The sequence below is a fragment of the Pseudonaja textilis genome, chromosome 6 (assembly GCF_049901715.1).
Source record: "Pseudonaja textilis isolate UNSWEBS1 chromosome 6, rPseTex1.2, whole genome shotgun sequence".
Lineage (NCBI taxonomy): Eukaryota > Metazoa > Chordata > Lepidosauria > Squamata > Elapidae > Pseudonaja > Pseudonaja textilis.
This window is the reverse complement of record NC_141995.1, coordinates 49,545,882-49,572,784: the sequence shown is the minus strand read 5'-3', so window position 1 is coordinate 49,572,784 and position 26,903 is coordinate 49,545,882. Positions and strand designations below refer to the sequence as shown.

The window sequence follows — 26,903 nt, the reverse complement described above, 5'->3', positions numbered from 1 at the left end:
ATAAAAGAAAAGATACATTCATCAAGAATCATCAGGTACAACACTTAACGATAGTCATAGGGTACAATAAGCAATCAAATCATACTAGGAAACAGTCAATATAAATCATAAGGATACAAGTGACAAAATTACAGTCATACAGTCACAAGTGGGAGGGGATGGGTGATAAGGAGGGATGAGAAGATTAATAATAATAGTCCTGCAGACTTTATTGAGGGAATTATTTGTTTAGCAGAGTGATGGCCTTCGGGGGGGAAACTGCCTTTGTGTCTAGTTGTTCTGGTGTGCAGTGCTCTATAGCATCGTTTTGAGGGTAGGAGTTGAAACCAGTGATGTAATTCCATTTTTTTTACTACCGGTTCTGTGGGCGTGGCTTGATGGGTGTGGTAGGAGAAGCATCCAGTCAGAGGTGGTATTTGCTGGTTCTCTGGACTACACAAAATTTCCGCTACCGGTTCTCCAGAAATGGTCAGAACCTGCTGAATACCACCTCTGGTTGAAACAGTTTATGTCTGGGATGTGAGGGGGTCTGTAGATATTTTCCCAGCCCCCTTTTTGACTTATGCAGTATACAGGTCCTCCATGGAAGGCAGGTTGGTAGTAATTGTTTTTTTCTGCAGTCCTAATTACTCTCTGGAGTCTGTGTCTGTCCTGTTGGGTTGCAGAACCAAACCAGACAGTTATACAGGTGCAGATGATGGACTCAATAATTCCTCTGTAGAGCTGGATCAGCAGCTCCTTGGGCAGTTTGAGCTTCCTGAGTTGGCGCAGAAAGAACATTCTTTGGTAGGCCTTGACTTATAACCACAGCCAAGCCAAAATATTGAGCAGGACAGTTGTTAAATCAAAAAGCAACGGATGGAAACTCATCAAGGAGAGAAGCAACCTAGAAATTTCCTGACAGTTAGAACAATTAATCAGTGGAACAACTTGCCTCCAGAGGTTGTGAATGCTCCAACACTGGAGGTTTTTAAGAAGAGATTGGACAACTGTTTGTCTGAAATGGTATAGGGTTTCCTGCTGAGCAGCGGGTTGGACTAGAAGATCTCAAAGGTTCCTCCCAACTCTGTTGTTTTGTTTTATTCTGTTCTGTGAGTTTTGCCCCATTTCATGTCCTTTCCTATATCCATCTGGAATATAACATTTTTATTTGGCCATTTGTTCTTACTTAACGAACTTCCAAAAGCAGATCGCTACAATTAATAAAACATGATGGATGGCTGTGATTGATCTGGAGGAATTAAAATCTCCGATGATGTGGCATTATTTCCAAGGTCATACAAAGTCCGTTTGAGAGGATGAAAAATTAGGTTTTCTTAACAGTAGAAGCAACAAGGCAAAGGATTGGTTCCAAATTAAATTAAGCGCCAATGAGCTAAGACCAGAAAAATAGGCTGTGATACGGATTGAAATCCATTTGATGGGAACTTCATGCGATTTAACATTTCATCAGCTGATGGATCGGAGCTGAAGGGCCAGCTTTAAATCAAATCACTCAGTAAAGGTTGCATATTGGGAGACTTGAAATGTTTTGCCAGGATGTCGTCTCTGTGAAATCCTATAAATCTAAGCCAACCTTATCTTTGATTTCATATGGGCTGGTGGTGGCTGAGGCCAAAAACTCTCCCAAAATCGGTCTCATCGGCTTTCATTTATACCTCTGGCCATTCAGTCGCTCTCTTACTGATTGAATTTGAATTTTTCATAAGAGTTTTAGGATCAAGAAAATGTAGACCGGTTGCATATCATGTGTGTGTGTGTGTGTGTATGTTTGTGTGTTTGTGTGTGTGTGTGTGTGTGTGTGTATGTATGCATGTGTATATGTGTGTGTGTGTGTGTGGTACTTGACTTACAAACACAACGGAGCCCAAAATTCCTGTTGTTAAAGCGAGACATTGGTTTAGTGAGTTTTGCCCCGCTTTTATGACCTTTCTTGTCACCAGTGTGAAATGGATCACTGCCGTTCCTTAGGTGAGTCACACGGTTGTTAAGTGAAATCTACTTTCCCCCGTTGACTGTGCTTGTCAGAAGGTCCCAAAAGGGGATCACATGATCCCTAGGACACTGCAAGGGTCATAAATGTGAATCAGTTGCCAAGCGTCTGAATTTTGACCTCATCGTCCTGGGGCTGACCCAAAGGTCGTAACTGTGAAAAAACAGTCGTAAGCCACTGCTTTTGAGTGCCGTTGTAACTTGGAATGGTCACTAAATGAACAATTGTAAGTCAAGGACTACCTGTACTGGTTCCACTTCAGGTCAAGGATTAACGGCAGTTAAAGAAAAAGCCGGCATTCTTCGAACTCGTGCACCTTCCTCGGCATCTTTGGATGGGGGACCTCCGGAGACATCTGAAAACATCATCACAGGTCCTGTCTTTCTCAAGTGATCTGCCCCGGGGTGGTCTTCAAAAAGTGGATCAACTGGTTCTCTGCCCGGGTGCTGGGTGGGCGTGGTCATGGTCATGGTGGGCATGGCCTAGTCGGCCTCCTGTGCCATTTTTGCCCTCCCTGGGCTCTGAAGGCTTTTCTTGAGCCTCTGGGAGGGTGGAAACAGCCTTCCCGGGCTCTGGAGACCCTCCGAAGGACTCCCAGAGCCTCCAGGAGGCTTGTTTCCCCCCCTCCCAGGCTCCTGAGGTCTTCCAGAGGCCTCCCAGAGCCTCCAGGAGGCCTGTTTTCCCCCTCCCAGGCTCCTGAGGTCTTCCAGAGGCCTCCCAGAGCCTCCAGGAGGCCTGTTTCCCCCCTCCCAGGCTCCTGAGGTCTTCCAGAGGCCTCCCAGAGCCTCCAGGAGGCTTGTTTCCCCCTCCCAGGCTCCTGAGGTCTTCCAGAGGCCTCCCAGAGCCTCCAGGAGGCTTGTTTCCCCACCTCCCTGGGCTCCTGAGGTCTTCCAGAGGCCTCCCAGAGCCTCCAGGAGGCTTGTTTCCCCCTCCCAGGCTCCTGAGGTCTTCCAGAGGCCTCCCAGAGCCTCCAGGAGGCCTGTTTCCCCCTCCTAGGCTCCTGAGGTCTTCCAGAGGCCTCCCAGAGCCTCCAGGAGGCCTGTTTCCCCCTCCCGGGCTCCTGAGGTCTTCCAGAGGCCTCCCAGAGCCTCCAGGAGGCCTGTTTCCCCCCTCCCAGGCTCCTGAGGTCTTCCAGAGGCCTCCCAGAGCCTCCAGGAGGCCTGTTTCCCCCCTCCCAGGCTCCTGAGGTCTTCCAGAGGCCTCCCAGAGCCTCCAGGAGGCCTGTTTCCCCCCTCCCGGGCTCCGGAGCCTCCAGGAGGCCTGTTTTTCGCCCTCCCTGAGCCTCCATGCTAGCCCTGCGCTTAACTGGGATCCAAAATGGGCTGTGTGGAGACTCCTGGGAGGGGAGGGGTGGGTGCGGCAAGCCAACCATTGCAACTACCGATCCGCCGAACCACATGTAAAATTAACATCCAGTTCACTTGAACCGGTACGAACCAGTAGCATCCTCCCCGCCCCGCCCCGATCTGCCCAAGAATTCTTGTTTTCCTCACAAAATTGATAAGCATGTTCTTACTGGATTTTTTTTTCCCCAATGGGTTTCTTCCTTTAAGATGTGGAAGATGATCGACAGCAGGGTTTGGAAGAGGACGTGGCCTTATCCTCATCTCCTTCAGGATCGCGGGGAGTGCTGTCAACCATCACTAGTGCTGTGCAGAATACCGTAAGGATTTCTAGTAATAAAATAAGAGGAAGGACGGGCGAGGATAGTAACTGGGAGAGGGATCTTGGAGTCCTGGTGGACGGACGATCCTTTAAAGATGAGCCAGCCGTGTGTTGCAGCTGGTAAAATAGCCAACAGAGTCCTAGGCTGCATTAACAGAGGGATAGAATCAAGATCACATGAAGTGTTAGTACCGCTTTATCATGCCTTGGTAAGGCCACACTTGGAATTCTGCATCCAGTTTTGGTCGCCATGATGTAAAAAAGAGATGTTGTGACTCTTAGAAAGAGTGCAGAGAAGAGCAACAAAGATGACTAGGGGACTGGAGGCTAAAACACTTGGCTAATAAAGAATTCTATTCTATTCTATTCTATTCTATTCTATTCTATTCTATTCTATTCTATTCTATTCTTCATTCTTCTGTTCTGTTCTTCTGTTCTATTCTATTCTTCATTATTCTATTCTATTCTATTCTATTCTATTCTATCCCTTATTCCCTTATTCCCTTCTATTCTATTCTATTCTATTCTATTCCTTATTCCTCTATTCTATTCTATTCTATTCTATTCTATTCTATTCTATTCTATTCTATTCTATTCTTCATTCTTCTGTTCTGTTCTTCTGTTCTATTCTATTCTTCATTCTTCTATTCTATTTTATTCTATTCTGTTCTATTCATTCTATTCTATTCATTCTATTCTATTCTATTCTATTCTTCATTCTATGCTATTCTAGTCTATTCTTCATTCTATTCTATTCTATTCCTATTCTATTCTTCATTCTACTCTATTCTGTTCTATTCTTCATTCTGTTCTATCCTATCCTATCCTATCCTATCCTATCCCATCTCATCCCATTCAAATTAATCTTGTTTACTTATTCATAAGTAAATCTATCAAACTGCTGATCGACATGAGCATTCTGCTCTATTATCCACAGGGTAAAAGTGTCTTAAGTGGCGGACTTGATGCTTTGGAGTTTATCGGCAAGAAAACCATGAATGTTCTAGCTGAAAGTGATCCTGGATTCAAGAAAACCAAAATTCTGATGGAACGGACGGTGTCTTTATCTCAGGTGAAACATGCACAGAGAGATTAACCTCATAAACAGGGATTTAGCAAGACGTTTCTTATTTAGTCCCGTCTAGGTGAGTTGGTGCCACTTCCACCTGATTTGGCAGGAAGGGGTTCTAGTCCTTGAAGGCTCTGCATCAAACTTCAGTACTTACAGATGGTTTTCCAGGATTTTTTGGAAAAGTCTTTTGAACAGAAGTCTTGTAATTGATTGATACCAATGAGTAACAATATACGGACACTGGTTATGATGTGAGTCAGGGATGGGCTTCCCAAAATTTAGCAACCAGTTTTCTGCCTGGTGGCTGAGGGAGGCGTGGCCATGGTGGGCATGGTCTAGCTCCAGAGGTTTTCCCCGAGCTTCCAGGAAGGCAAAAATGGCCTCCCCGGGGTCCTGAGGCCCTCTGGAGGCCGGAAATGAGCTTATTTCTGGCCTTCTGGAATTTCCGGGAAGCCTGTTTTTCACCCTCCCCAGGCTCTGGAGGCTTTCCTCAAGCCTCCAGGAGACCCATTTTTCCCCTCCCCAGGCTCCAGAGGCTCTCTGGAGGCCGGAAATAGGTCCATTTCTGGCTTCCTAGAGCATCCAGGAGGCCTGTTTTTCACCCTCCCTGAGCCTTGGTGTGGGCCCTGCACTTACCTGCAATCCAAAACAGGCCATGTGGAGACTCCAGGGAGGGGAGGGGTGAGCAGGGCCAGCCACTTGTTGCAACTACTGGTTTGGTGAACCTGTCATGCCCCTGTTGGAGTCTGACTCTGAGGGAGAGGAGGAACAGCCAACAGGGAGTGGGAGTGTGGCTCGGGAGGTTGTGGAAGAAACTGGGGAAGGGCACAGGCCAGCTGGGCATTCAAAGGAAGATCCAGGCCCACTCTTCATCCTATGGCACACAGGGAGGAGCGAATAAGGGAGAAACGTGAATGGTGTGGTTTACGGGGAAGGAAAGGGCCTTGATCCCCTTCATAGGCTGCAGCTGTGAGGACTGTTTAAAAGGACAAGCTCTGCATGTCCCAGTGCTGGAAGCAAAGCATGAAATAATTCTAGTCTGTCGGTTCTTATCTGAATCTGGTGTCCTTACCAGTGTGTGTATTTCGATATCTGTGGACTCTTCAAGCTCTTATCCTGCCGTGTCTCATTAATTGCTTCAGTGTGGTTTGTGTTGTTTTTTTCTATTTCTAATTTATATGTATTTTGAGTTTGAATAGCATTTCTTCCTTTTCGCAACTGTTTGTGGGGGAGTTTTTTTTCTCCAGTTAATGATAATTGGAGCTTTGAAGCCAAGTTGAAGAAATTAAAGGGACTTCACCTGTTGCTTTTGTATCCCATCCTGGGTCATCACAGAACCAGATGTAAAATTAACATTTGGTTCATGCAAACCAGTGTGAACCGGTAGCAGCCCACTCCTGATAAAATAAGAAAATCAATTGTAACACATGCCTTATCCAATTTACATATGGGTAAGGCATGTGTTACAGTTCACTTTCTTACTTTATCTTTCTTATTTTTTTTCCTATTGGTCTGTATTGGTCCTGGGTCTAGAGGTGAGAACATCTGTTTAAATCTGTTTCGCAGCCCCTAAATCAGAATCTTCCCCTCTGTATTTTTGCAGCTGCTGCGGGAAGCCAAAGAGAAAGAAAAGCAGAGACTTGCCCATCAAGCCACGATGGAGCCGACAGCACATTACGGAGTGCTCTTCGACGAATTTCAGGGTTTGTCACATCTAGAAGCTTTGGAAATTCTGTCCAATGAAAGTGAAGTCAAGGTAGGGTCAACGAGCTGCATAAATCAAGAGAACAGGGGGTGTTTTCCAAAAAGTGGTCTTCAGCAAGATAGCAAGAGCAACAGCACTTAGACTTATATCCCGCTTCACAGTGCTTTTACAGCCCTCTCTCAGCAGTTTACAGAGTCAGCCTCTTGCCTCCAAAAATGTGGGTCCTCATTTTAATGACCTCGGAAAGACGGAAGACTGAGTCAACTTTGAGCCGGTCAGAATTGAACCTCTGGCAGAGGGCAGTTAGATTGCAATATGGCACTCTAACTACTGTGGCCACCAGTTTCCTTCCTTCCGTCTCCTCATTTTCCTTCCTTCCTTCCTTCCTTCCTGTCTTTCTTTCCTTCTTTCTTTCTTTCCTTCCTTCCTGTCTTTCTTTCTTTCTTTCCTTCCTTCCTTCCTTCTTTCCTTCCTTCCTTCCTTCCTGTCTTTCTTTCGTTCTTTCTTTCTTTCCTTTCGTTCTTTCTTTTTTCTTTCTTTTTCTTTCTTTCTTTCTTTCTTTCTTTCTTTCCTTCCTTCCTTCTTTCCTTCTTTCTTCCTTCCTTCTTCCTTCCTTCCTTCCTTCTCTTTCTTTTCTTTTTTTCTTTCTTTCTTTCTTTCTTTCTTTCTTTCTTTCTTTCTTTCTTTCTTTCTTTCTTTCTTTCTTTCTTTCTTTTCCTTCCTTCCTTCCTTCCTTCCTTCCTTCCTTCCTTCCTTCCTTCCTTCCTTCCTTCCTTCCTTCCTTCCTTCCTTTTTCTTTCCTTCACAAGCAATAGCACTTAGACTTATATGCCACTTCATAATCTTTACCGCCACCTCTAAGCGGTTTACAGAGTCAGCCTCTTGCCTCCAACAATCTGGGCCCTCGTGTTACCCACCTCGGAAGGTGTTGTGGTTAGCCGGCAGCAGGTGCAGATGGCTGAGGAGAGCGAGTGAGGACTCAGATGTGGGGCCAAGACCATTAGGGAGTGGACTGCTGTACCACAAATCACAAGGTTGTGTTTATGGAATGACCCAGGGTGGAAGACAAAATAAACACACACAAAAAACAGGTGAAGCCCCTTTTATTGCTTCACTTTGCTTCCAAGCTTCAAATATCCTTGAACTGAAGGCAAACCTCCCACACGAGCAGTTATGTGAAAGAGGAAATTCTATTTAATTATAAAGAGTAAAAAACAACACCAGCCAGGCAAGATAAGGGCTAGAAAATGTCCACAGATATCAGAACACACACTAGGAGGGACGCCAAACTCAGAGAGGAACCATAAACTAGAGATATTTACACAATTTGTTTCCAGCGCTCACCAGTACGCAGGTCCAAACTCTTATCCAGTTGTCACAGCTGCAGCCCATGAAGAGAATCAAGGCCCTCTCCTCCCAAATTGACCACGTCTCTCCCTTATCCTCTCCTCCCTGCATGCCTTAGGATGGAGAGGGGATCCGCCTGGGTCCTCCTCTGACTGCCCAGCCGGCCTCTGCCCTTCCGCAGCCTCCTCCACAGCCTCCGGAGCCACCCTTCCATTCCCTGTTGGCTGTTCCTCCTCTCCCTCAGTGTCAGCCTCCACCAGGGGCATGACAAAGTCCTTGATGAAGATGTTGAAGAGTACTGGGCCTAAAATAGAGCCTTGGGGTACTCTACTGCAATGGATTCATTAGAACTGACTTTTGGACCTGTGGAATAGCTCAGGGTTGAACTGTGGGGTCCTTGGTACCCTCTGAGCTTGGTGGTTTTCTTGCAGACGTTTCATCACTGAATTAGGTAACCTTGTCAATGCTAGAAGGGAGTGGGGTTTGCCCACATTTTATATGCCAACATGGACAGGGCAAATATAAAATAAGAGCAATCCCCACTTCCTACTATTACTGATGATGTTACCTAGTTTGGTAATGAAATGTCTGCAAGAAAGCCACCAAGCTCAGAGAGTACCAAGGACCATACAAATAGAATAATATCATTTTAGCATAGATTCGATGGTAAGTCTAATCTCTTTTCTTGATAGAGGTGAATATTTCTAGCTTTGGGTTGAAATGAGGGGGTCCTTGGCGCTCTCTGATCTGAATTATTTTATTGGAAATGTTTCACAGTAATAGGTGCTTATTGTAAGTCTAATGCATACAGACCTCTTTTGTTTTTCTCAAACATGCTATACCACAGCTATGATGAAATAGTCTGCCCAAAATATAGATATCTGGTATTGTAATATTTATTTTTTTCAGGTACAATCGTATTTGGCATCTCTTGAAGGAGAGGAACTAGAAGCCGCAAAAAATGTGTTGATTTCTATTAAGGCAGTCTTCCTTTCGCAAGACTCAGAAAACCAGGACAAAGAAATTAAAAAAGGTAGTTGCTGAATGACAATTATTAAAGGAAGGATGGAGAAGTATGGCCCTTTTGTGACTTCTGCACTTCAGCTCCCAGAATTCCTGAGCCAGGAACCATGCTGGCTCAGGAATTATGGGAATTGAAGTCCACAAGTCATAAAAGTGCCTAGTTCCCCACTTCTTTATTCAAGGATCTAATTATTGATTCAAAACTATGGCGCATATGTTTTGTAAGATATAAGCAGCTGGATCCTTTAAAAGGTTCTGCTGAATCACTTTCTATTGAAATTACTGTTTTCTTAAATTTAATTGGACTTCTCCAGTCCTTTCTGTGTTTTGCCTTCTCTTTTCAATATGATGAAATTTGTGGATATTTTTTATTTGTTGTTTTCTTCTCACTGGGAAATGAAACATCCACATAGCAGCCTTATCTTCGTTGCTGAGTAAGAAGATGTATTTCAATTTCCGCCCGCATGCAACGGAATCAGACACCATCTCCAAGGTGGAAAGTAAACGGCTATCTTGGAAATTAGAAGTTATCCTCTTCTGTTAGGACAAAGAAGAGAACATTGCCCAGTGAAATTGTTAGAATGCAGAATAATAGAATCGGAAGGAACCTTGGAGATCATCTAGTCCAACCTCCAAAAATGCTATTTGTTTGCTAAAATATGACAGAGGAAGAAGGAGAAAAGGTTACATCTAATTAGAATCCTTTTGTTTAGGCACAGAAAGAATGTTTTTTCTCTTAATTTAACTTTTTTTCCTTGGTAATTGCCACAGAAGCAAGAGATGAATTTATCACAACGCTAACAGAATTGCTGTTTGAACTACACGTCGCTGCTACGCCTGATAAACTTAACAAGGTGGGGAAGGCTGTTTATTGGATCTTGGAAAATATTGCTTATTCAATAGCTCAGGGCAATGACCCTTGATAGAATATTAATTTAAAAAAAAACAAGAAATGGGGCAAGAGCAGGCAGCCTAGATATTATTACTATTTTTGTAAATTAGCAACTCTGAACACATCGAAGAAGGAGACAGAGAAGGAGGAAAATTGGTGAATGTGTTCGTAAATATTTCACAGTCAGGAAGTCTCACTTGGCAAAAATAAGACCTATTCACAGAGCAGTTCTTCACCATGTTGTCAAATGCCAATTCTGATGCGCCCAAAAGTCCATGGAATAATTTGGTCTATAATCCGCGACATGTAATTTTATGCTCCAAGTTACGCGGAGCCAAAGGAGTAGTGAAAACTGGCAAGATTAGGAATGGAAATATATGAGAAAGAAATCCATTAGAAATTCTGCAAATGCCATGGTATAATAGCTTGGAAACACAGTAACTTGGTTGGTTGGTTGGTTGGTTGTTGGTTGAGTTTTTGGGTTGTTGGTTGGGTGGTTGAATGTTTGGTTAGGTAGTTGGGTTGGTGGGTAGTTGTATGTTTGGGTGGTTGTGTGTTTGGGTGGTTGGGTTGTTGGTTGGGTGGTTGAGTGTTTGGTTGGGTAGTTGAGTTGGTAGATGGTTGTATGTTTGGGTGGTTGGGTTGTTGGTTGGGTGGTTGGGTGTTTGGGTTGTTGGTTGGGTGTTTGGTGATGGGGCAGTTGGGTAGTTGGGCAGTTGGGAGGTTAGTTGGGTGATTAGATGGTTAAACCAATGAACCAAAGAATCAATTAATGTAGCCACCTATCTCACATGTGACTCTGGAGTATTTTCTGCCAGGAAACTAAGACCTGCTTTCTGTTGGAATCCAGATGTACCATTCTGAAGCAGTGCATTCCCACACTACAATAATAACTATCTGCCACTTTTGATGTTGGTTATGTTGCAGGCCAGAAAGAAGGCTTACGTCGCCTTAGAAGCAGCAAATCTCTCCACATCTGGAGACCTGGAAGAGAACCCACCAGGCCAAACTAAAGAAGCGGTTGATGAAATTGTAGAAATGCAAGTAACCGAAGAAAAATCTCAGGTGGGAGAACCTGAAAAGACAGAAACAAAAAGAACCAAAACTGTAGAGGTGAGTGATGACCAGGTCTTCCTTGGTGACTTGAAGACTTGTGGGCTTCAACTCCCAGAATTCCCCAGCCGGCCAGGCAAATTATCTCTCCTTCTCCATGTTGGCTGTGGAATTCTGGGAGTTGAAGTCCACAGGTCTTACCGTTACCAAGGTTGGGCACCTCTAATTTACACAGGCCTTAGAGAAATTCTGGACTGTGGTAAAGAAGACAATGAGGCATGAAGGAGAGGCTATACCAGGTTACGGCAGGGCCAAGGTTTTCCTACGACAATCTTCTCTGCTTTCCAAACTCTGAAATTATTTCACAATTATTCCTCCAAAATAAATTTTATTTGTTTTCTGCTGGCAATAATAAGGTACTCACTCTTTTATTTTTGATATGGTGGGCGAAATTTCAGGAATTGCAATAAGTAAATAAATAAAATATCAAAATATCCAGCTTCACAACCCCAGAATTGGGTGTCAAAAAATCAAGATGGCGTCCATGGCCATAGAATCAAAATGTGCGCTCCCATTTTTTTAAACAATTATCACAATAAATGAAAAAAAGAGGTTGATCCCAAGGCCATGAACACCATCTTGATTTTTTTTGATAACCTCTTTAGATATCATGAAAAGTGGAATGTTTGAGATCCCTTCTTATTTTTTATTTTTTATTTTTTTGCACCTCCTGAAATTTTGTCCACCATGTCAAAACTGACTACCAACCCACCAGGCTTTTAACTCTTATCTACTGCTCTTATAATGTCTTGAAAACTTTTTAAACTTTATTTTAAAAGATTAATATCTAATAATGTTTTGCCTTTGGGGCAACACTTTGCAATGATATCAACTAGAACAATTCCATCAGAAGAAAACTTCTGCGTTCCTCACCCCAAACCATCTCAATCTGACTTCTGAAATTTCCATTCAATAGGTTAAGTTTAGGATATAAATTATGAGAGTAGTAATTTAGTAATAATAGGAACAGAATTTTCTCCTTATTACCTACAAAGTGAAATACTTCCTATTAGAAGGAACCGAGGTTCTAGCAATGTCTGCTTATTTTAACTCTTTAGCAAATGATATTTTCTGGACATTTCTCTCTTACATGTACAACATAACTTGATTTAGCATCTGCGCTATTTAGTAAAATTTACTGCCTTGTAAATATGCTCAGCATCTAGACTAATCAGCAAAATTTCCTTCTTTCAAGGAATTTTACATGTTGTCCATCGAAAGCCTGGCCGAAGTAACAGCCCGTTGCATTGAACAACTTCATAAATTAGCAGAATTAATTCTCCATGGACAAGAAGTTGAAAAGCCAACCTTGGACCAAGCGCGAGGCCTAACAAAGTGAATATATTTTCATTTGCTGTTCTTTCTGTGCAAAGGTTACTGTTCATTCATTCATTCATCATAATATTTTCAATTTTTTCGGGATAGTATTGTCACACAGTCACACAGGTTTTGCTTGGTGGTGAGGCTTTATAATATTGGGCTGCCCCAAGGAACCTCTACAGGTGTCACTGCATCTGTGGCATTACAGGTAATTGTAGTTCAGCAACTGCTTTGTTCAGTGACTGCCGGCAGTCACAACAGTGATGCAAAGCAATTTTGCAACCAATCTTGACACCTAGATCCTTTGCAGATCTGTTAAAGAAAGCTAAAGTAAGATCACAAGCACACTCACAGTTTCATTTAGCGACTGCTTTACTGAATGACGAAGTTGCTGGTCTCAACTGCAGTTGCTAAATGAGTACTTGTAGATGGAGTCCAATGACTTTCCTTTTAAAAAAAAATCCTAATTTTAAAAATGGCTAAAATTGTGTAAAGTAGCCAAGCCTTTCCAAGATTTCTATGATCACCCATTACCTCTTTAAGTGATGTTTTAACTTAATGTTTGCAATGTTTGAAAATGTCCCATTATTTAGATTATTTTGGGGAAAAAGCAATGAATCAAAAAGCAAAGCTGAGTTCCACTGGAAAAAAAATTGCTGTTGTGTATGTTATGTGTCACATGATGACCGATTAAAGTGGAATGTTTATGTAAATTTATGTAAATCTCTATATATAAAAACAAAATTCCACTCATGCATCATCACAGAACTGTAAAGCCTACAAACTTGAAATCTGGCACATATGTTCCTCTTGGCTTCTAGGTTCTCACTAAGAAAGGATTTTTCAAAATGACCATCAGAGTATTAGTATTTCTATAGTATTATTAATATGCTCTGATGCTAAGGAGTTCTACTCCCCCTCCCCACCTGAAAAGAAATCTGTTCCAACAAGCAGAGGAGAGGAGTTTTGGTTTCAGTTTCACAGCACCAAGCAGCTTTAATACAGAACAGTTGAGCTAAGCCACGCCCAGGCTCCTTGCTGGCTCCTTCTTGCTCACACAGCAAATACTCTTTCAGTTTCCAAACAGCCCTCAACTGTCTCACACACTGACAAGGACACTAGCCAGATGAATACCGATGGATGCTGGTAGGCAGAGGCACAATTTCTCCCCCCTTATTTTCCTCTCCAAAAACTAAGCCTGACCTCATAGTTTTGTAGTGAAGCACGGGTATCGAGCTAGTATGTTATATCCATGAGCAAATATAACAGTACAGGGGCAATCCTGCATGCATTATGTAGGACAGATGGGGAGGAAGCTAAACCCACACTGCAAAAAAACAACAAGAAGTGGTCAGACTAAGATTGTTGGACGAGCAGGTACAAAAACAGCCAGGGAAGTGATTGAAGCCTGGGAAACAGGCCCTTTCGTCAGCCAATAGGAGTACTGACTTCTCACTAGTAATCAAGTACTTAGAAGGCAACGGCTTGGCAGCCCAAGCAGTGGTGGGATTCAAAAAAGTTTACTACCAGTTCTGTGGGCGTGGCTTGGTGGGCATGGCATAGCTTGGTGGGGAGGGCAGGGGAAGGATATTGCAAAATCTCCATTCCCTCCCCACCCCACTAACCTGCTTTCCAGCTCTATTCTCCTGTGCAGGGCAACCAAAGAGGACCCAGCCGATCAGCTGGGACTCAGGAGGCAGAGAAGAGATGGGGGTGGGGCCAGTCAGAGGTGGTATTGGCTGGTTCTACAAACGACTCAAAATTTCCACTACTGGTTCTCCAGAACTGGTCAGAACCGGCTGAATATCCACCTCTGAGCCCAAGGAAACAACAGCCGACGATTTAATAGCCATCCATCAGCACACCCCGATCAATATCTAAAAAGCCACATACAAAAGCCATATAAATACCACACATGGAACAGCAAACACTCTGCTAGAGAGAAATTTCCTGAGGATTCGTTTCCAGCACAAGTCCGAAAACTTGGAAGATTAAATCTTTGGTCCCAATGACTGACCCAGATTGGATATTCCTATTCTTTGTCTAAAGTAGTAATAATGAATGGGTAATCATCTAGATTGCAGTTTGCTCTGAAATATTCAAGAATATGCTGATTACAATGGACAAACACTCATATTCCCATTATGTTTTCCACAGCTTAACAAATATGATGTGCAATGAAGTGTCATCCCTCTCAAAACAATTTTCCAATGTTTTGACTTTGGTTGCGGTAAGTCATTACACAATTTCATTTCTTTTATTACTTCATGTGTTATTCTTTAACTAAGCCAGAGAGTGAGGGAGCAAATAGGGGCATTTAAATGGTATCTCTCTAATCAGCATCCAATGCACATAACCTATTTCTCACAGAACCACAAGCCAAAAAAAGTGATCATCTATTCTTAGATAGATAGATAGATAGATAGATAGATAGATAGATAGATAGATAGATAGATAGAAAGAATTCTTTATTGGCCAAGTGTGATTGGACACACAAGGAATTTATTTGGTGCAAATTCTTATGCATATATAGTATAGCCTTTAAGTGACACGTTTTTCTCCACTCTGTTTCATCATAAGTGCCAATAATTGCCAAGTTTTATAGCCAATGACTTTACTCTGCAGAAAGTTTTTGGATAATAAGGGGATAAAATATGAGACAAGCAGATTATAAAGACTGTAGTAAGAACTAAATAAGCAGGGGAAGATTTCCTGAAGTAAACTCTATATGACTTGGCTCTAAACTAGTCAACTCGGCAACTAAAGGGAGAAAGTCTTTAGAGAACACAGATATTACGAATTTTCTGAAAAAGTAGTGGGTGCAGTGCACTGTGTGATATGTACGACATGATGTAAGTTTGCTTGGCTGTTTGCAATTAATTGCATGCATTTTAATTAAATGAAAATACATATCAAAATCATATATATTCTGTGGGGTCCTTGCTGTTCTCTTAGGCCAATGGTTTTCTTGCAGATGTTTCATTACCCAACTAGGTGACATCATTACTGTAGTTTTAGAAGTGAATGGGAGGTAGTAGTAGTAGTAGTAGTAGTAAGAGGAGGAGGAGGAGGAGGGATATGAAGGCTGTGGGTACATTCTGAGATTGACTGGTTTCCTTGCAGACATTTCATGATCCACTTAGGGAACATCATCAGAGTAGAAGGGAATGGGGGTTTGTTTGCAGTTTATATACTAGTGATTTGCCCTGTCAGTGTTGGTGGGAGTGATGTTGATAATCCTTTGATTAGGCTGTTGTTTACTGTTAGCTTGCTTGTCTGCCTTAGTAGGTCTTTGATTAAAATATTATTTACATCTTGATTATTGGTGTAGTATCATTCTTGTTAATTTCTGCTTATCTGGGTGTGGATTGCTGGTGAGGAAGTGTTTTGGCTTGTTAGCTTCCTTTCTGCCAAGAAAACTCCCACCAACCCTGACATTGTTCACTGACAGTGACTATTTCACACTACAATTTGAAGAGTGTGTGTGTGTTTTTAAATTCCCATATGCAATTAAATCCCCCACCGTGGACTCGGATCCTCTGCAAAAATTTCTAACACATTTTGGTTTTCAAGCCAGTCCTTTAGCTCCATGTCTGTCAGATGTTCAGTGTTGAGGAAAATTACATTCTATAGCTGGTCAATGAACACAAAGCCTGTTTCTGTGAGAGTAAGTCAATATTTTCCCTTTATCGGAATTTCATTTGGTGACGTTTTCTTTCTCTGTGTTTTCCTTTAAACAGAGTGACAAGAAAGCTGAAATTCTGAATCCAATGGTCAATAGTGTGCTATCCGAGGTAAGTAAGGCCCATATCTACTTTATCCAAGAAGCCAATTGGCTGTCATCTTCTCACCTGCATTGATACCCTATGAAAAGCCAGAAAATGTAGTAGAACCAGAAGGCAGGACAAGAAACAATGGATGGAGACTAACGAAGGACAGCAACAACCTGGAATTAAGGAGAAACTTCCTAACAGTGAGAACAATTAACCAGTGGAAAGGGTGGTCTCCAGAGATCATGGGTGCTCCATCACTGGAGGTTCTTAAGAAGAGACTGGACAGCCACTTATCTAAAATGGTATAGGTAGGTCAGTGTTGGTTAAACTTTTCGGCAGTGCTGAAACGGGAGTGCGCACGCACCAGAAACCAGAAGAGCAGCTCCTGGTGCGTGCATGCATGCCAGCCACCTGCTGTTCCAGCTTCTAACATGCATGTGCATGGTAAGACCAGCTAGCCAGCCAGTTTCTGGCTTCCCCATTGACTACCCGTACAGTGTCAGGGTTCCGGCAGTTACCCCAATTTAAATCATGAGTCTCGAGCCAAACTTCCAAAACTTCAAAAGAATTTATTGGGGAGTTAACATACCGGCACTGCCTGGGTGTATCATAATTCATATTCTCCAATGGGACACATCCATAGCCAAGAGCCATCAATCATGTTCTCCAGTTAGAATTTTGCGTGGCAGAAACTTCAGTCACCTAGTTACTATCTTTGAAAACACTTGTGGAATGCAGTTTCGGTTTTGCAAGCTGCTCCACTGCTCCCGCCTCCCTTTCTGTTGGCAACTCTAAAAAGACCATAGAAATATTTTATGAGTTGACATACAGACTGCTACAGTTTCAATCTTGGGGAATAAGGTTGTATTTTTGGCAAATATGATCATTTGAGATGCTAGTATCAGGATTCCAAGTAATACACCCATAACAATCAGAACTCTGAGGCAGGTAGATTCCTCAAAGAACAATTTTATTTGATTTATCATATTGGCACAGGCTGGTGAAAACCGACTCTAAAGGATCCCACAGTTTTCACCCAATTAAAAGTAAACGTTTTCCCCTTTTCCCAAACAGTCACATGGTCCAATCAGGGCGCTGTCCAGTTGCTTGGTAACATCACTCCTCCTCCTCTCTTCAGCCACCTGTTGGAATGTCCTTGGTTCCCAGGGGGAAGTCTTTTGATTGGGCTACAAACCCTCAGCTATCTCTAATTCCCTCACCTAACCCTCATGTCTGTTGTGGCAACCCTGAAGCCTTAAAGATGGCTTCAGTCAGGACAACTTCAGAGTTGACAGCTAGCTTTAATTGGAAACAGATCCCTTGAGCTCATAAAAAATGCCACATTTTGCTCATAATAGTCCCAAAGGTGCTTTTTCTTTTTCAAGAGGCAACTGGACTGTCTGGTTTTTCTTTGAAGACAGATAACAGATAATCAGAGTTGGAAAGGACCTTATAGGTCATCCAGTCCAACCCCCTGCCCAAGCAGGAGACCCTACACCATTTCTGACAGATGGGAGTCCAATCTCTTCTTGAAAGTCTCAAGTGATGATGCTTCCACAACTTCCGAAGGCAACTTCTGTTCCATGGATTGATTGTTCTCACTGTCAGAAAGTTTCTCCTTATTTCCAGGTTGAATCTCTCCTTGTTCAGTTTCCATCCATTATTCCTTGTCTGGCCTTTGGATACTTTGGAGAATAGCTTGACCCATTCCACTCAAACATTGGAAGACTGCTCTCCTGTCTCCCCTGGTCCTTCTCCTCACTAGACTAGCCATACCCAGTTCCAGCAACATTCATCGTATATTTTAGCCTCCAATCCCCTCATCATCCTGGTTACTCTTCTCTGCACTCTTTCTAGAGTTTCAACATCTTTTTTATAGTGTGGTGACCAAAACTAGATGCGGTACTCTAGGTGTGGTCTTACTAAGACTTTATAGAGTGGTATTAGTACCTCACTTGATCTTGATTGTATCCCTCTGTTAATGCAATTTAGGATTGCTTCTCATCCAAGAAGCTTCTTCAGCTCTTATATTTGCTAATAATACTTTATTCTTATGCTAATATTATGCTAATAATAATATTTTCTTTTCTCATTAGGGCTGTAACAGCACTGTGTATATTCAAGACGCTTTCCAGTTGCTTCTTCCGGTTCTTCAGATCTCACATATCCAAATCCATTGCTTGAAAACACAACAGGGATTTCCTCTAAACTAGCCATCAATTTAATTTCTGATGGGTACCATTAATTAATATCCAAATGCCGTATAAGCCATTCTGGAGTCTTTTGAAGGACACTAAATGCAGGATTTTCATGGAAAGTATCAAACAAACATTTTCGACCCGCAGGAACTATTTTAAGTGTGTTCAAATCAGTGAAGTGGAAAGCAACTTCATGTTTCTTGTAGTAATTTAAGGCGTATTCTGGTTTTATTGGTGCAAATTCACCTTGGATATATTGCTAAATATTTTAGATTTTGTTTTGAAAAAAAAAAGTTGCCCTTTTTTTTTGTCCCCCTTATGCTTAAAGACTTTATCGAGTTAAATTGAGACAGTCAGAAAGACAAGACATTGATTTTGCTGTGATCCTAATATTAAATGTAAACATTCAGGGGAGAGCACCAAAAGTATCATAGAGGAATGGATCTTATTTCTAATGTTGCTTTTAACATTAGGCCTTATTCTTGACACTAAGTCCATTTTCCATTTGTGGTCCTTCAATCCTCCCACCTGCAGAAATGTTTACTTGTCTTAGCAATATTATTAATTATTGCAAGATAGTTTTTGCAGGCTTACATCATAAAGTCTTGTGCAGAAAAAGCAGTAAACTATTGAAATGGATGATTACTTCTTAGCTCCTCCCCAATCAATTAGAATCATGTTTTTGCTTATACTGATTCCTTACACTGAAGGGGATCCATATTTGGGTTTGAGCTGGGTGTTTTTTTGCAGACATTTCATGACCCAAGCAGGCAACATCATTAGTGCTAAAAAAAGAAAGGCATTCTCTTAGGTATATAAGTCACCTAACAGTAATTTGTGTTGGAAATATATAAACCAGGATAGACATTTTAATACTGTATGTTTAAGAAAATGCAAAAATTGTAATTGGGCATGGTTTCTCAAACGGCCATAAGATGGAGTCAGAAACCTGTGTTGTCTTAGTCTTAGTCTCAGAAGAGTGTGTGTCTCAGTGAGTCTTTCTGTTTCCTTCTGTTGAAGAGTTTTGCCATTCCTCCTAATTGACTGCTATTCCTGGATTTGATGTAAGTCTGATACTAAACTGTTTTTGACACTGGACTTTGTTATTGGATTATTCTTGGATTGAAAACTGACTGACTTACCTGTGAATGACTTTGGACTGCTTGTTTTGAACTTTACTTAAACCTTTCTGGAAGTAAAAACCTACACTTACTGTACAATGTATCTGTGTGCTATGTGTGTATTATTCAACACTTTTCTCACTACGTCTCCCTGTATGCACTCATTCTCCTAACGGGGAATTACCACAACACACTCCCTTCTAGCACTGATGATGTTTCCCAGTTGGGTCATGAAATGTCTGCAAGAAAATCACCAAGCTTGGAGAACAACAAGGATCCCCAGTTGTTCTCCTCCTCCTCCTCCTCCTCTCCACTCCCTTCTAACAACTGATGATGTTATCTAGTTGGGAAATGAAACATCTGCAAGAAAATCACCAAGCTCAGAGAGCACCACATTTCAACTTTGAGCTACAAATAATCTGGTTTATGGATGTAATTGGGTTTGCATTTCTCAGTCCACTCCATATTCCAGTACTGTTGCTCTGTTAGGGAATTGTCTATGTTTTCGTATGTAGCTTCATGCAAATCTCACAAATCGAGAACATTTTTCTGGCACATAGGATCCAGGGCGCCACAATCTGCTTCCAGTTCAGTGAATTAACTTATAGGTATTGCTGAACTACATCTCAGAACACCAGAATATGGCAGATATGGAACAGAATGTTCTAGCATTTTCCAGCACGTTCCATTTCAAAGTTTTGTGTATCTCCATCTCTTTTAAGCTTACTTGTAGAGACTCTGCAGCAAGTACTGTGATTTTCATTAATTTAACACAGGGGTGTCCATCCTTCGCAACTTTAAGCCCTAACAGATAATCAGACTTGGAAGGGACCTTATAGGTCATCTAGTCCAACCCCCATCCAAGCGAGAGACCCTATACCATTTCTGACAAATGGCAGTCCAATCTCTTCTTGAAGGTCTCAAGTGATGGACTTCAACTCCCAGAATTCCCAAGCTAGCCCGTTGAAGTCTTAAAGTTGCCAAGGTTGGACAGCCCTGATCTAACAGAATATCGAGTTGTTGTTTCTTAAAATACGTTGCATCAAAGCATTGCGAGTTAAGATTTTATACCGCATAATATACTAGCTGCTCCTGCAGAGAACATTTGTGAAAATGGATAATTGTCATAATTAAGGTGATCTTTTAACTAAACGTTGCCTAGGAATATGTTGTGTGCCTTAGAGAAATATTTAAAAAGAATCGTTTATAACAGTGGATGATGGCTTAATTTGAAGCAGCCTTTAGGGAAGGGTTCAATGCACGGAGCACGGTTTATCACTTGGGGGCGGGGTCAAAAACAAGGAAGAAGCTACTAAATGAGACAAGGAGAAGAATATCCCATGGAAGTTTTATCTACATAGATAGAACTTCCCTGGATAGTATGATGTCCCAGTGCTTATTTTCATTTAAAAGGACGTAACATCAATGTCCTTTCGTGTTTCGTTAAATTGTGTTTATTTGCAATACACAGACTAAGCATAGATGACTCAGCTTACAGCAAGCCTGCCCCTGTTCATTAAGGATAAATGTAATTAAACTTTTAAGGCTCTGGATGAGGAATTAGAGCACCAGGAAGAGACAATGGCCCAAGAGGCAGATTTCTACAGCATTATCCTTCATTGGGATGACGCCTGTCTCTTCGCAGTGCCTGCTATCTAGACACTAACCTGTCTTCTTGGCGCTTTCCAATGAAAAATGAATTTTCTCCCCTGACTGCTTTTATGACATTTCTTTTGGGCCATTGCAGCTTCCAGATGCCACAGAGGACAACGTTATTTCAAACCTGCAGAGCTATGAGTTCTGCATGTGGGAATGCTTTTCCAGACAAGAAGCTGGCTATAGGAGCAGGACAATTCCCCTTGGTGATTTTCTATAGGCAAGGGACTCAAAGATCAGATTTATTTCTCAAAAAAATAATAATTTTGAAATCCAGTAGAAAGCAGATGTTCTCACCAAGGCTTCGTAAAATCATGAAGCATACTCCTCATCCCGATAAAACCCCTTTTATGTAGGTTAAAATGAATTCCTCTCCAGCAAAGTCCTGGCAAACAGCCTTTCAAGAGATTTCACATCACAGACCTTTATCAGGCTTGGAGAGTTGCCAGGCCGATATCTTCCAAACTCCATGCTGTAGCAGCAATTACTTGGCGAGATATCAAGAACAGATCTTCACCCTAATGAATTGAACTAATTGTCTCCTGCAGATGCCACTCCCCTTTCGCTCCTCTTCATTCCCTATGAGAGGGGCCATTCACCATCCACCTATGGCTTTACTCCCGAGTCAACCCTTGTTCCTTAACTGTTCCCCTCTTCTGGCAGCTCTGTGCATGAACACATCAGGAACAGGCTCCAGCTGTTCTTCTGCCCCACTGATCTTCAAAGGCAGCTGATAACTGTTGGATGGCCCTGGCCCCATCTCTGCTTCTGAAGCACAGCACTCATCGGAGCCTTCCCCAGACTCCAGGACTGTCCCATGTCCGCCCCGCCGCAACCTCCTCACTGTCTGAATCTGCTGCCAGCTCCGCAGCAGATTTGCACCTCAAAAAGAAAAGGCCATTTGTACTCACCCTAAGAGCTCAGAGTGTTAAAAAGATGAATTGCCTGTTTTAACAACACCTCTTATCGTCATCATTTTAGCCGGTGTCTATCGACTGCAGGATGAAGGCCCCTTCTGTATGTTTCCAACCAATATGGCCTTGAGCTTTTCTTTGCTCGTTGAGCCAGCAATACAGATTTGTCCTCAATCTTGCGATCACAACTGAGCCCCCAAATTTATATTGTTAAGCGAAGCATGTGTTAAGTGAGTTTGGCCACTTTTCTTTGCCACATTTTTAAAGTGGTAAAACCATGGCGGTTGCTAAATTATGAGTGAATCTGGTTTCCCTGTTGATTTTGCTGGTCAGGTGGTTGCAAAAATGTGATCACATGGCCCTGCCAGGGACCCTGCCACCGCCGTAAATGTGAATCAGTGGTCAAGACATCTGAATGTAGATCATGTGGCCATTGGATGCTGCAACTGTGAAAGGTGAAAGTGTGAAAAATGGTCATAAGTCACTTTTTTCAGTGCCGTTGCAACTAAGTGAAAACTGTTGTAAGTCAAGGACTTGCTTTAAGTCTCTTTGGTGGACGTTTTGGATCGAGTGGGATCCATTCTCGGATTGCTTTGGTCCACCTGCCATCCGTTCTTCTTCCTCTGCGACCAGCCCATTTGCACTGCAATTCTTTTAATCACTTGATGCTATCGTATCCTTTCATTTCTATCTTATTCTTTCTATCTTCTCTGTTTCTATTCCTTTTTATTAAAAAACACTAGTTTGATACCCATGCTTTGCTACAAAACTAAGTGGTCGGGCTTAGTTTTGGGGGAGGAAAATAAAGGGGGAAAATTGTGCCTCTGCCTACCAGCATCCATCGGTATTCATCTGGCTAGCATCCTGTCAGTGTGTGAGAGTGTTGAGGGCTGTTTTGAAACTGAAACAGTATTTGCTGTGTGAGCAAGAAGGAGCCAGCAAGGAGCCTGGGCGTGGCTTAGCTCAACTGTTCTGTACTAAAGCTGCTTGGTGCTGTGAAACGAAGACTGAAACTCCTCTCCTCTGCTTGTGTTTTGGAATTGGAAGAGATTTCTTTTCAGGTGGGAAAGGGGAGTAAAACTCCCTAGCATCAGAGCGTGTTAATAATAATAATATAGGAAATACTAATGCTCTGATGGTCATTCCGAAAAACTCTTTCTTAGTGAGCACCTGGAAGCAAAATTGCATTTTGAAAAACCATCTTTACTATCTTATCCTTATTCTCCCCAGCAGAAACAACACTTTGTAAATAGTATTTACATAATGTAAAATTGATTGGGGCTATCATTCTTCAAAACAAAGAACTTTACGTTGTATATGCTAAGGCTCAGGAGAAATTATGGAAAATATTTAACCAGATACTAGCGAAACAAAAGGATCAATAAATTCTTTCTCCTTGCATAAATTAACATATCTATCTTCCAACTCTTTATCCTCCCTCCCAAATTAGAGGCGAGAGAGCTTTGGGAATAGAACAGGGGTCTTCAAACTTAACAGCTTTTAAGACTTATGGACTTCAACTCCCAGAATTCCTCCTCCAGTCATGTTAGCTCAGGAATTCTGGGAGTTGAAGTCTTAAACTGGCCAAGTTTGAAGACCCTTGTAATAGAGAGTAGAGTAGAATAGAGAATAGAATAGAAAAAACAGAATAGAATAAAATAGAATAGAATAGAGAATACATAGATTAGAAAAAATAATAATAGAGTAGAGAATAGAATAGAGTAGAATAGACTAGAAAAAATAATTAGAATAGAGAATAGAAGAATAGAATAGAATCAGAACACAGAGTAGAGTAGAATAGAGAATAGAATAGAAAAAACAATTAGTATAGAGACTACATAGACTAGAAAAAACAATTAGAATAGAAAATAGAAGAATAGAATAGAATCAGAATACGGAGTAGAATAGAATAGAGAATAGAAGAGGAAAAAATAGAACAGAATAGAGAGTAGAGACTACATAGATAGAAAAATAATTAGAATAGAAAATAGAAGGAATAGAATCAGAATAGAGAGTAGAATAGAATAGAGAAGAGAAGAGAAAAAATAGAATAGAGAATACACAGTATAGAAAAATAATTAGAATAGAGAGTGGAGTAGAGAATAGAAGAATAGAATAGAGAATAGACTAGACTAGACTAGAAAAAATAATCAGAATAGAGAATAGAAGAACTAAATAATAGAATAGAATAGCAGGGGTCTTCAAACTTGGCAACTTTAAGACTTGTGGACTCCAACTCCCAGAATTCATCCTCCAGTCATGTTAGTTCAGGAATTCTGGGAGTTGAAGTCCACAAATCTTCACCGTGGGCAAGTTCGGAGAATCTTGCTTTAAAACGCTCATGCGTAAAAGCAGCCGGTTCCCCCAAAAAAACATCCTAGTCCCGCCTCCGGAGCAAGTGCCCCGCCTCCGCTCCGAAAAGACCGAACCGAAGGGAAGGGAAAGGAAAAAAACAAAACACAGCCTCCCGCTCGCCTCTCTCCGCCGTCCCCTCCACTTTCCGTTCGGAAGAGCGGCGCCTGCGCGCGCAGCCAGCCGTCGGCCGACGTTCGATAAGGCAAAGGCGGGGCGGGGAAAGAGCTCGTCGCCCTGCCTCGGTGGGCGGGCCCGGAGAAAGAGGGCGTGGCCAAGCGGCCGGGAAGGAGGAGGCGAGGAGGGGCGTCGAGGAGTGGGGGGAGGGGGGCGCTTTTCCGCTCGTCGTCTGAACCGGGGTTTGTTTCGGGGTTTGTTTCGGGGTCGTGCCTGGGGTCCTTCCCTCTCCTCCACCCCCGGGGTTCAGGTGAGAAGCAGGGCAGGGCGGGCAGCATCCGTGGCTGAGGGAGGCTAGGAGGGAGGGGGTGCTGGCCTCGTCCGCCTTTTTTTACCTCAGTGGGGGTGGGGGGTCCTCTGAGGGGAGGGAGGGGGTCTTCCTTTAGAGGTGCCCCAATTTGGGGCTCAGCCTCCCCCCACAAACCACATCCCTGCGCTGGGGGCGGGGGAGAAAGTTTTGGTATCTGTGTGTGAGGAGGCAGCGTCGTGAACCAGGGGTCCCCTGAGCATGTGCAGAGTGCCTTTTGGCGACCTGCTCGGATCTGGGGTGCAAAGTGTGTTTGTTGTGGGGGCATTGAGGCTTGTCTTTTCCGCCTGCCCCACGGGTGGGGCTCCTTGAAAGGGAGGCTTCACTTTATCTTTTATTTTACCTGGTATGTAATCTTTTGTCTTTGATTTTATATTTTATATTTTGATTTGTATTTTATTTTATCTTTTTATTCTATGTCTTTTTTTATACTATATTTTATATTTTGATTTATACTATATTTTATCTTTTTATTTTATCTTTTATCTTTTACATTGTATGTTATCCCATATTTTATATTACCTTTTACCTCTTATATTTTATATTTTAATTTCTACTTTATTTTATACCTTATTTTGCATGTTCTTTTATCTTTTCTTTTATATTGTATGTTATCTTTTGTCTTTTATTTTATATTATCTTTTGTCTTTTATGTTATATTCTATAACTTATTTTATATTTTTATTTTGTCTTTTATATTATATTTTGTATTTTATTTTATATTATATGTTATAGTTTGTTTTATGTTTTATATCTTGATTTTTATCTTTTATCTTTTAGTTTATTTCATATTGTGTGTTATGTTTTATCTTTTATGTTATATACTTTTTATTTTATATTATATTTTACCTTTTATTTTATATTATATATATTTTGTATTTTATTTTATATTATATTTTATGTTTTATTTTATATTTTACTTATTCAGTTTATTGGCTGCCCGTCTGACCATAGCGTAACTCTCGAATGGTTCACAGCAGTTTAAAAAAAATAAAATAAAAAGTAAATAAAACTATAGAAATAGTTTTGGTTGGATGTACAACCAAAAGAGGGTTGTGTACTACAGGAGAGCGTTGGTCAAGAGGGAAGTTTCTCCAAACTAAGATAGTTGCTTTATAAACCTTACATTCGCAGGTTGAATCGTCTTGTCCATCTTGAAGCTGCCCGTCCTCCAGGAAAGCTTGAACAGGATGCCATCCGATTTTCCAGCATTTTGATACCAGTAATTAGCATTATAAGCTGCTTCTGGTGAGTATTGTCTTAAAAGGGTAGGCTTAACCTATGCGGAATTAATGGAATAAAAGAAAAAAAAACAAAATAAAATAAAATAAATTCATGGATACAGGATGAAGACTGGAACAGGAACAGACTGGGCTATGCTTTCCCAGACGGTATCGGTTTGGGCTTCGGGGTTTAATAACAACAATTTCCTGTGGTCTGGACCCTCAATCACTGAACCTTACCACTACTCTCTAGAATAGAAAACACTCCAAAATAAATACAAGAAAAGAAGAAATAAAGCATCGGGGGAGGCAGTTATGCCTTTACTAACTATGCCTTTCCATACTGCACCATTAAATTTAGTTTTTTCCCCCCTTTGGTAGAGATGCAAATGACAGGATAAGCAAACGATAGGAGTCATTTAGTGTGCGCACACACACACACACACAGACTGACAGGCTCTGCCTAAGTCAAGGTTGGATTATGATTTGTGGATGGTTAAATCAATGGAGAATCTGCAAGTATTATAAGCTTTATAATACAGGTAGTCCTTGACTTAATGACCATATTTCAGCTCCAGATTTCTGTGGTTAAGCGAGACATTTGTTAAGTGAGCTTTGCCCTATTTTATGACCTTCCTTGGCTCCGTTGCTCAAGTGAATCACCACAGTGGATAAGTTAGTAAGAACGTTGTGAAGTGAATCTGGATTTTCCCTTTGAGGCTGCTCATCAGAAGGTCACAAAAGGGGATTGAGTGATCATGAGACACAGCAACGGTCATGAGCATCTGAATTTGGATCACGTGACCATGGGGATGCTGCTGAGGTCATAATTGTGAAAAACTGTCATAAGTTACTTTTTTCAGTGCTGTTTTAACTTTGAATGGTCACTAAATGAACTGTATTGTAAGCCACCCAGAGTCACCTCGTGGTAAGATGGGTGGTCAATAAATGAAAGAGGGAGGGGAGGGGGGAAGGAAGGGAAGGAAAGAAAGAAAGAAAGAGAAAGTGAAAGAAAGAAAAAGAGGAGAGAAAAGAGAAAGAAAAAGAAAAAA

At 41.8% G+C, this 26,903-nt stretch overlaps 2 protein-coding genes across 4 annotated transcripts in view; both read left to right on the top strand.

Moving 5' to 3' along the window:
• Nucleotides 1-19,323, top strand: part of FAM114A1 (family with sequence similarity 114 member A1) — a 25,060-nt gene extending 5,737 nt beyond the window's left edge. Inside the window, exons 4-14 of the mRNA XM_026699856.2 lie at nt 2,256-2,366; nt 3,547-3,656; nt 4,596-4,730; nt 6,334-6,486; nt 8,692-8,815; nt 9,577-9,659; nt 10,625-10,810; nt 12,006-12,145; nt 14,288-14,360; nt 15,871-15,924; nt 18,000-19,323. Of these exons, the coding sequence (XP_026555641.1) occupies nt 2,256-2,366; nt 3,547-3,656; nt 4,596-4,730; nt 6,334-6,486; nt 8,692-8,815; nt 9,577-9,659; nt 10,625-10,810; nt 12,006-12,145; nt 14,288-14,360; nt 15,871-15,924; nt 18,000-18,116 (1,286 nt within the window). The 3' untranslated portion in view covers nt 18,117-19,323. The remainder of the gene's footprint in view (nt 1-2,255; nt 2,367-3,546; nt 3,657-4,595; nt 4,731-6,333; nt 6,487-8,691; nt 8,816-9,576; nt 9,660-10,624; nt 10,811-12,005; nt 12,146-14,287; nt 14,361-15,870; nt 15,925-17,999) is intronic.
• Nucleotides 19,324-24,351: 5,028 nt separating this feature from the next.
• The window catches only part of KLHL5 (kelch like family member 5), a 40,216-nt gene continuing 37,664 nt past the window's right edge, over nt 24,352-26,903 (top strand). The window contains exons 1-2 of one of the 3 annotated variants that reach the window (XM_026699848.2): nt 24,352-24,571; nt 25,763-25,876. The gene's annotated coding sequence lies outside the window, so the exon portion shown is untranslated. The remainder of the gene's footprint in view (nt 24,572-25,762; nt 25,877-26,903) is intronic. The other 2 variants (XM_087936564.1, XM_087936565.1) reach the window with 2 other exon arrangements.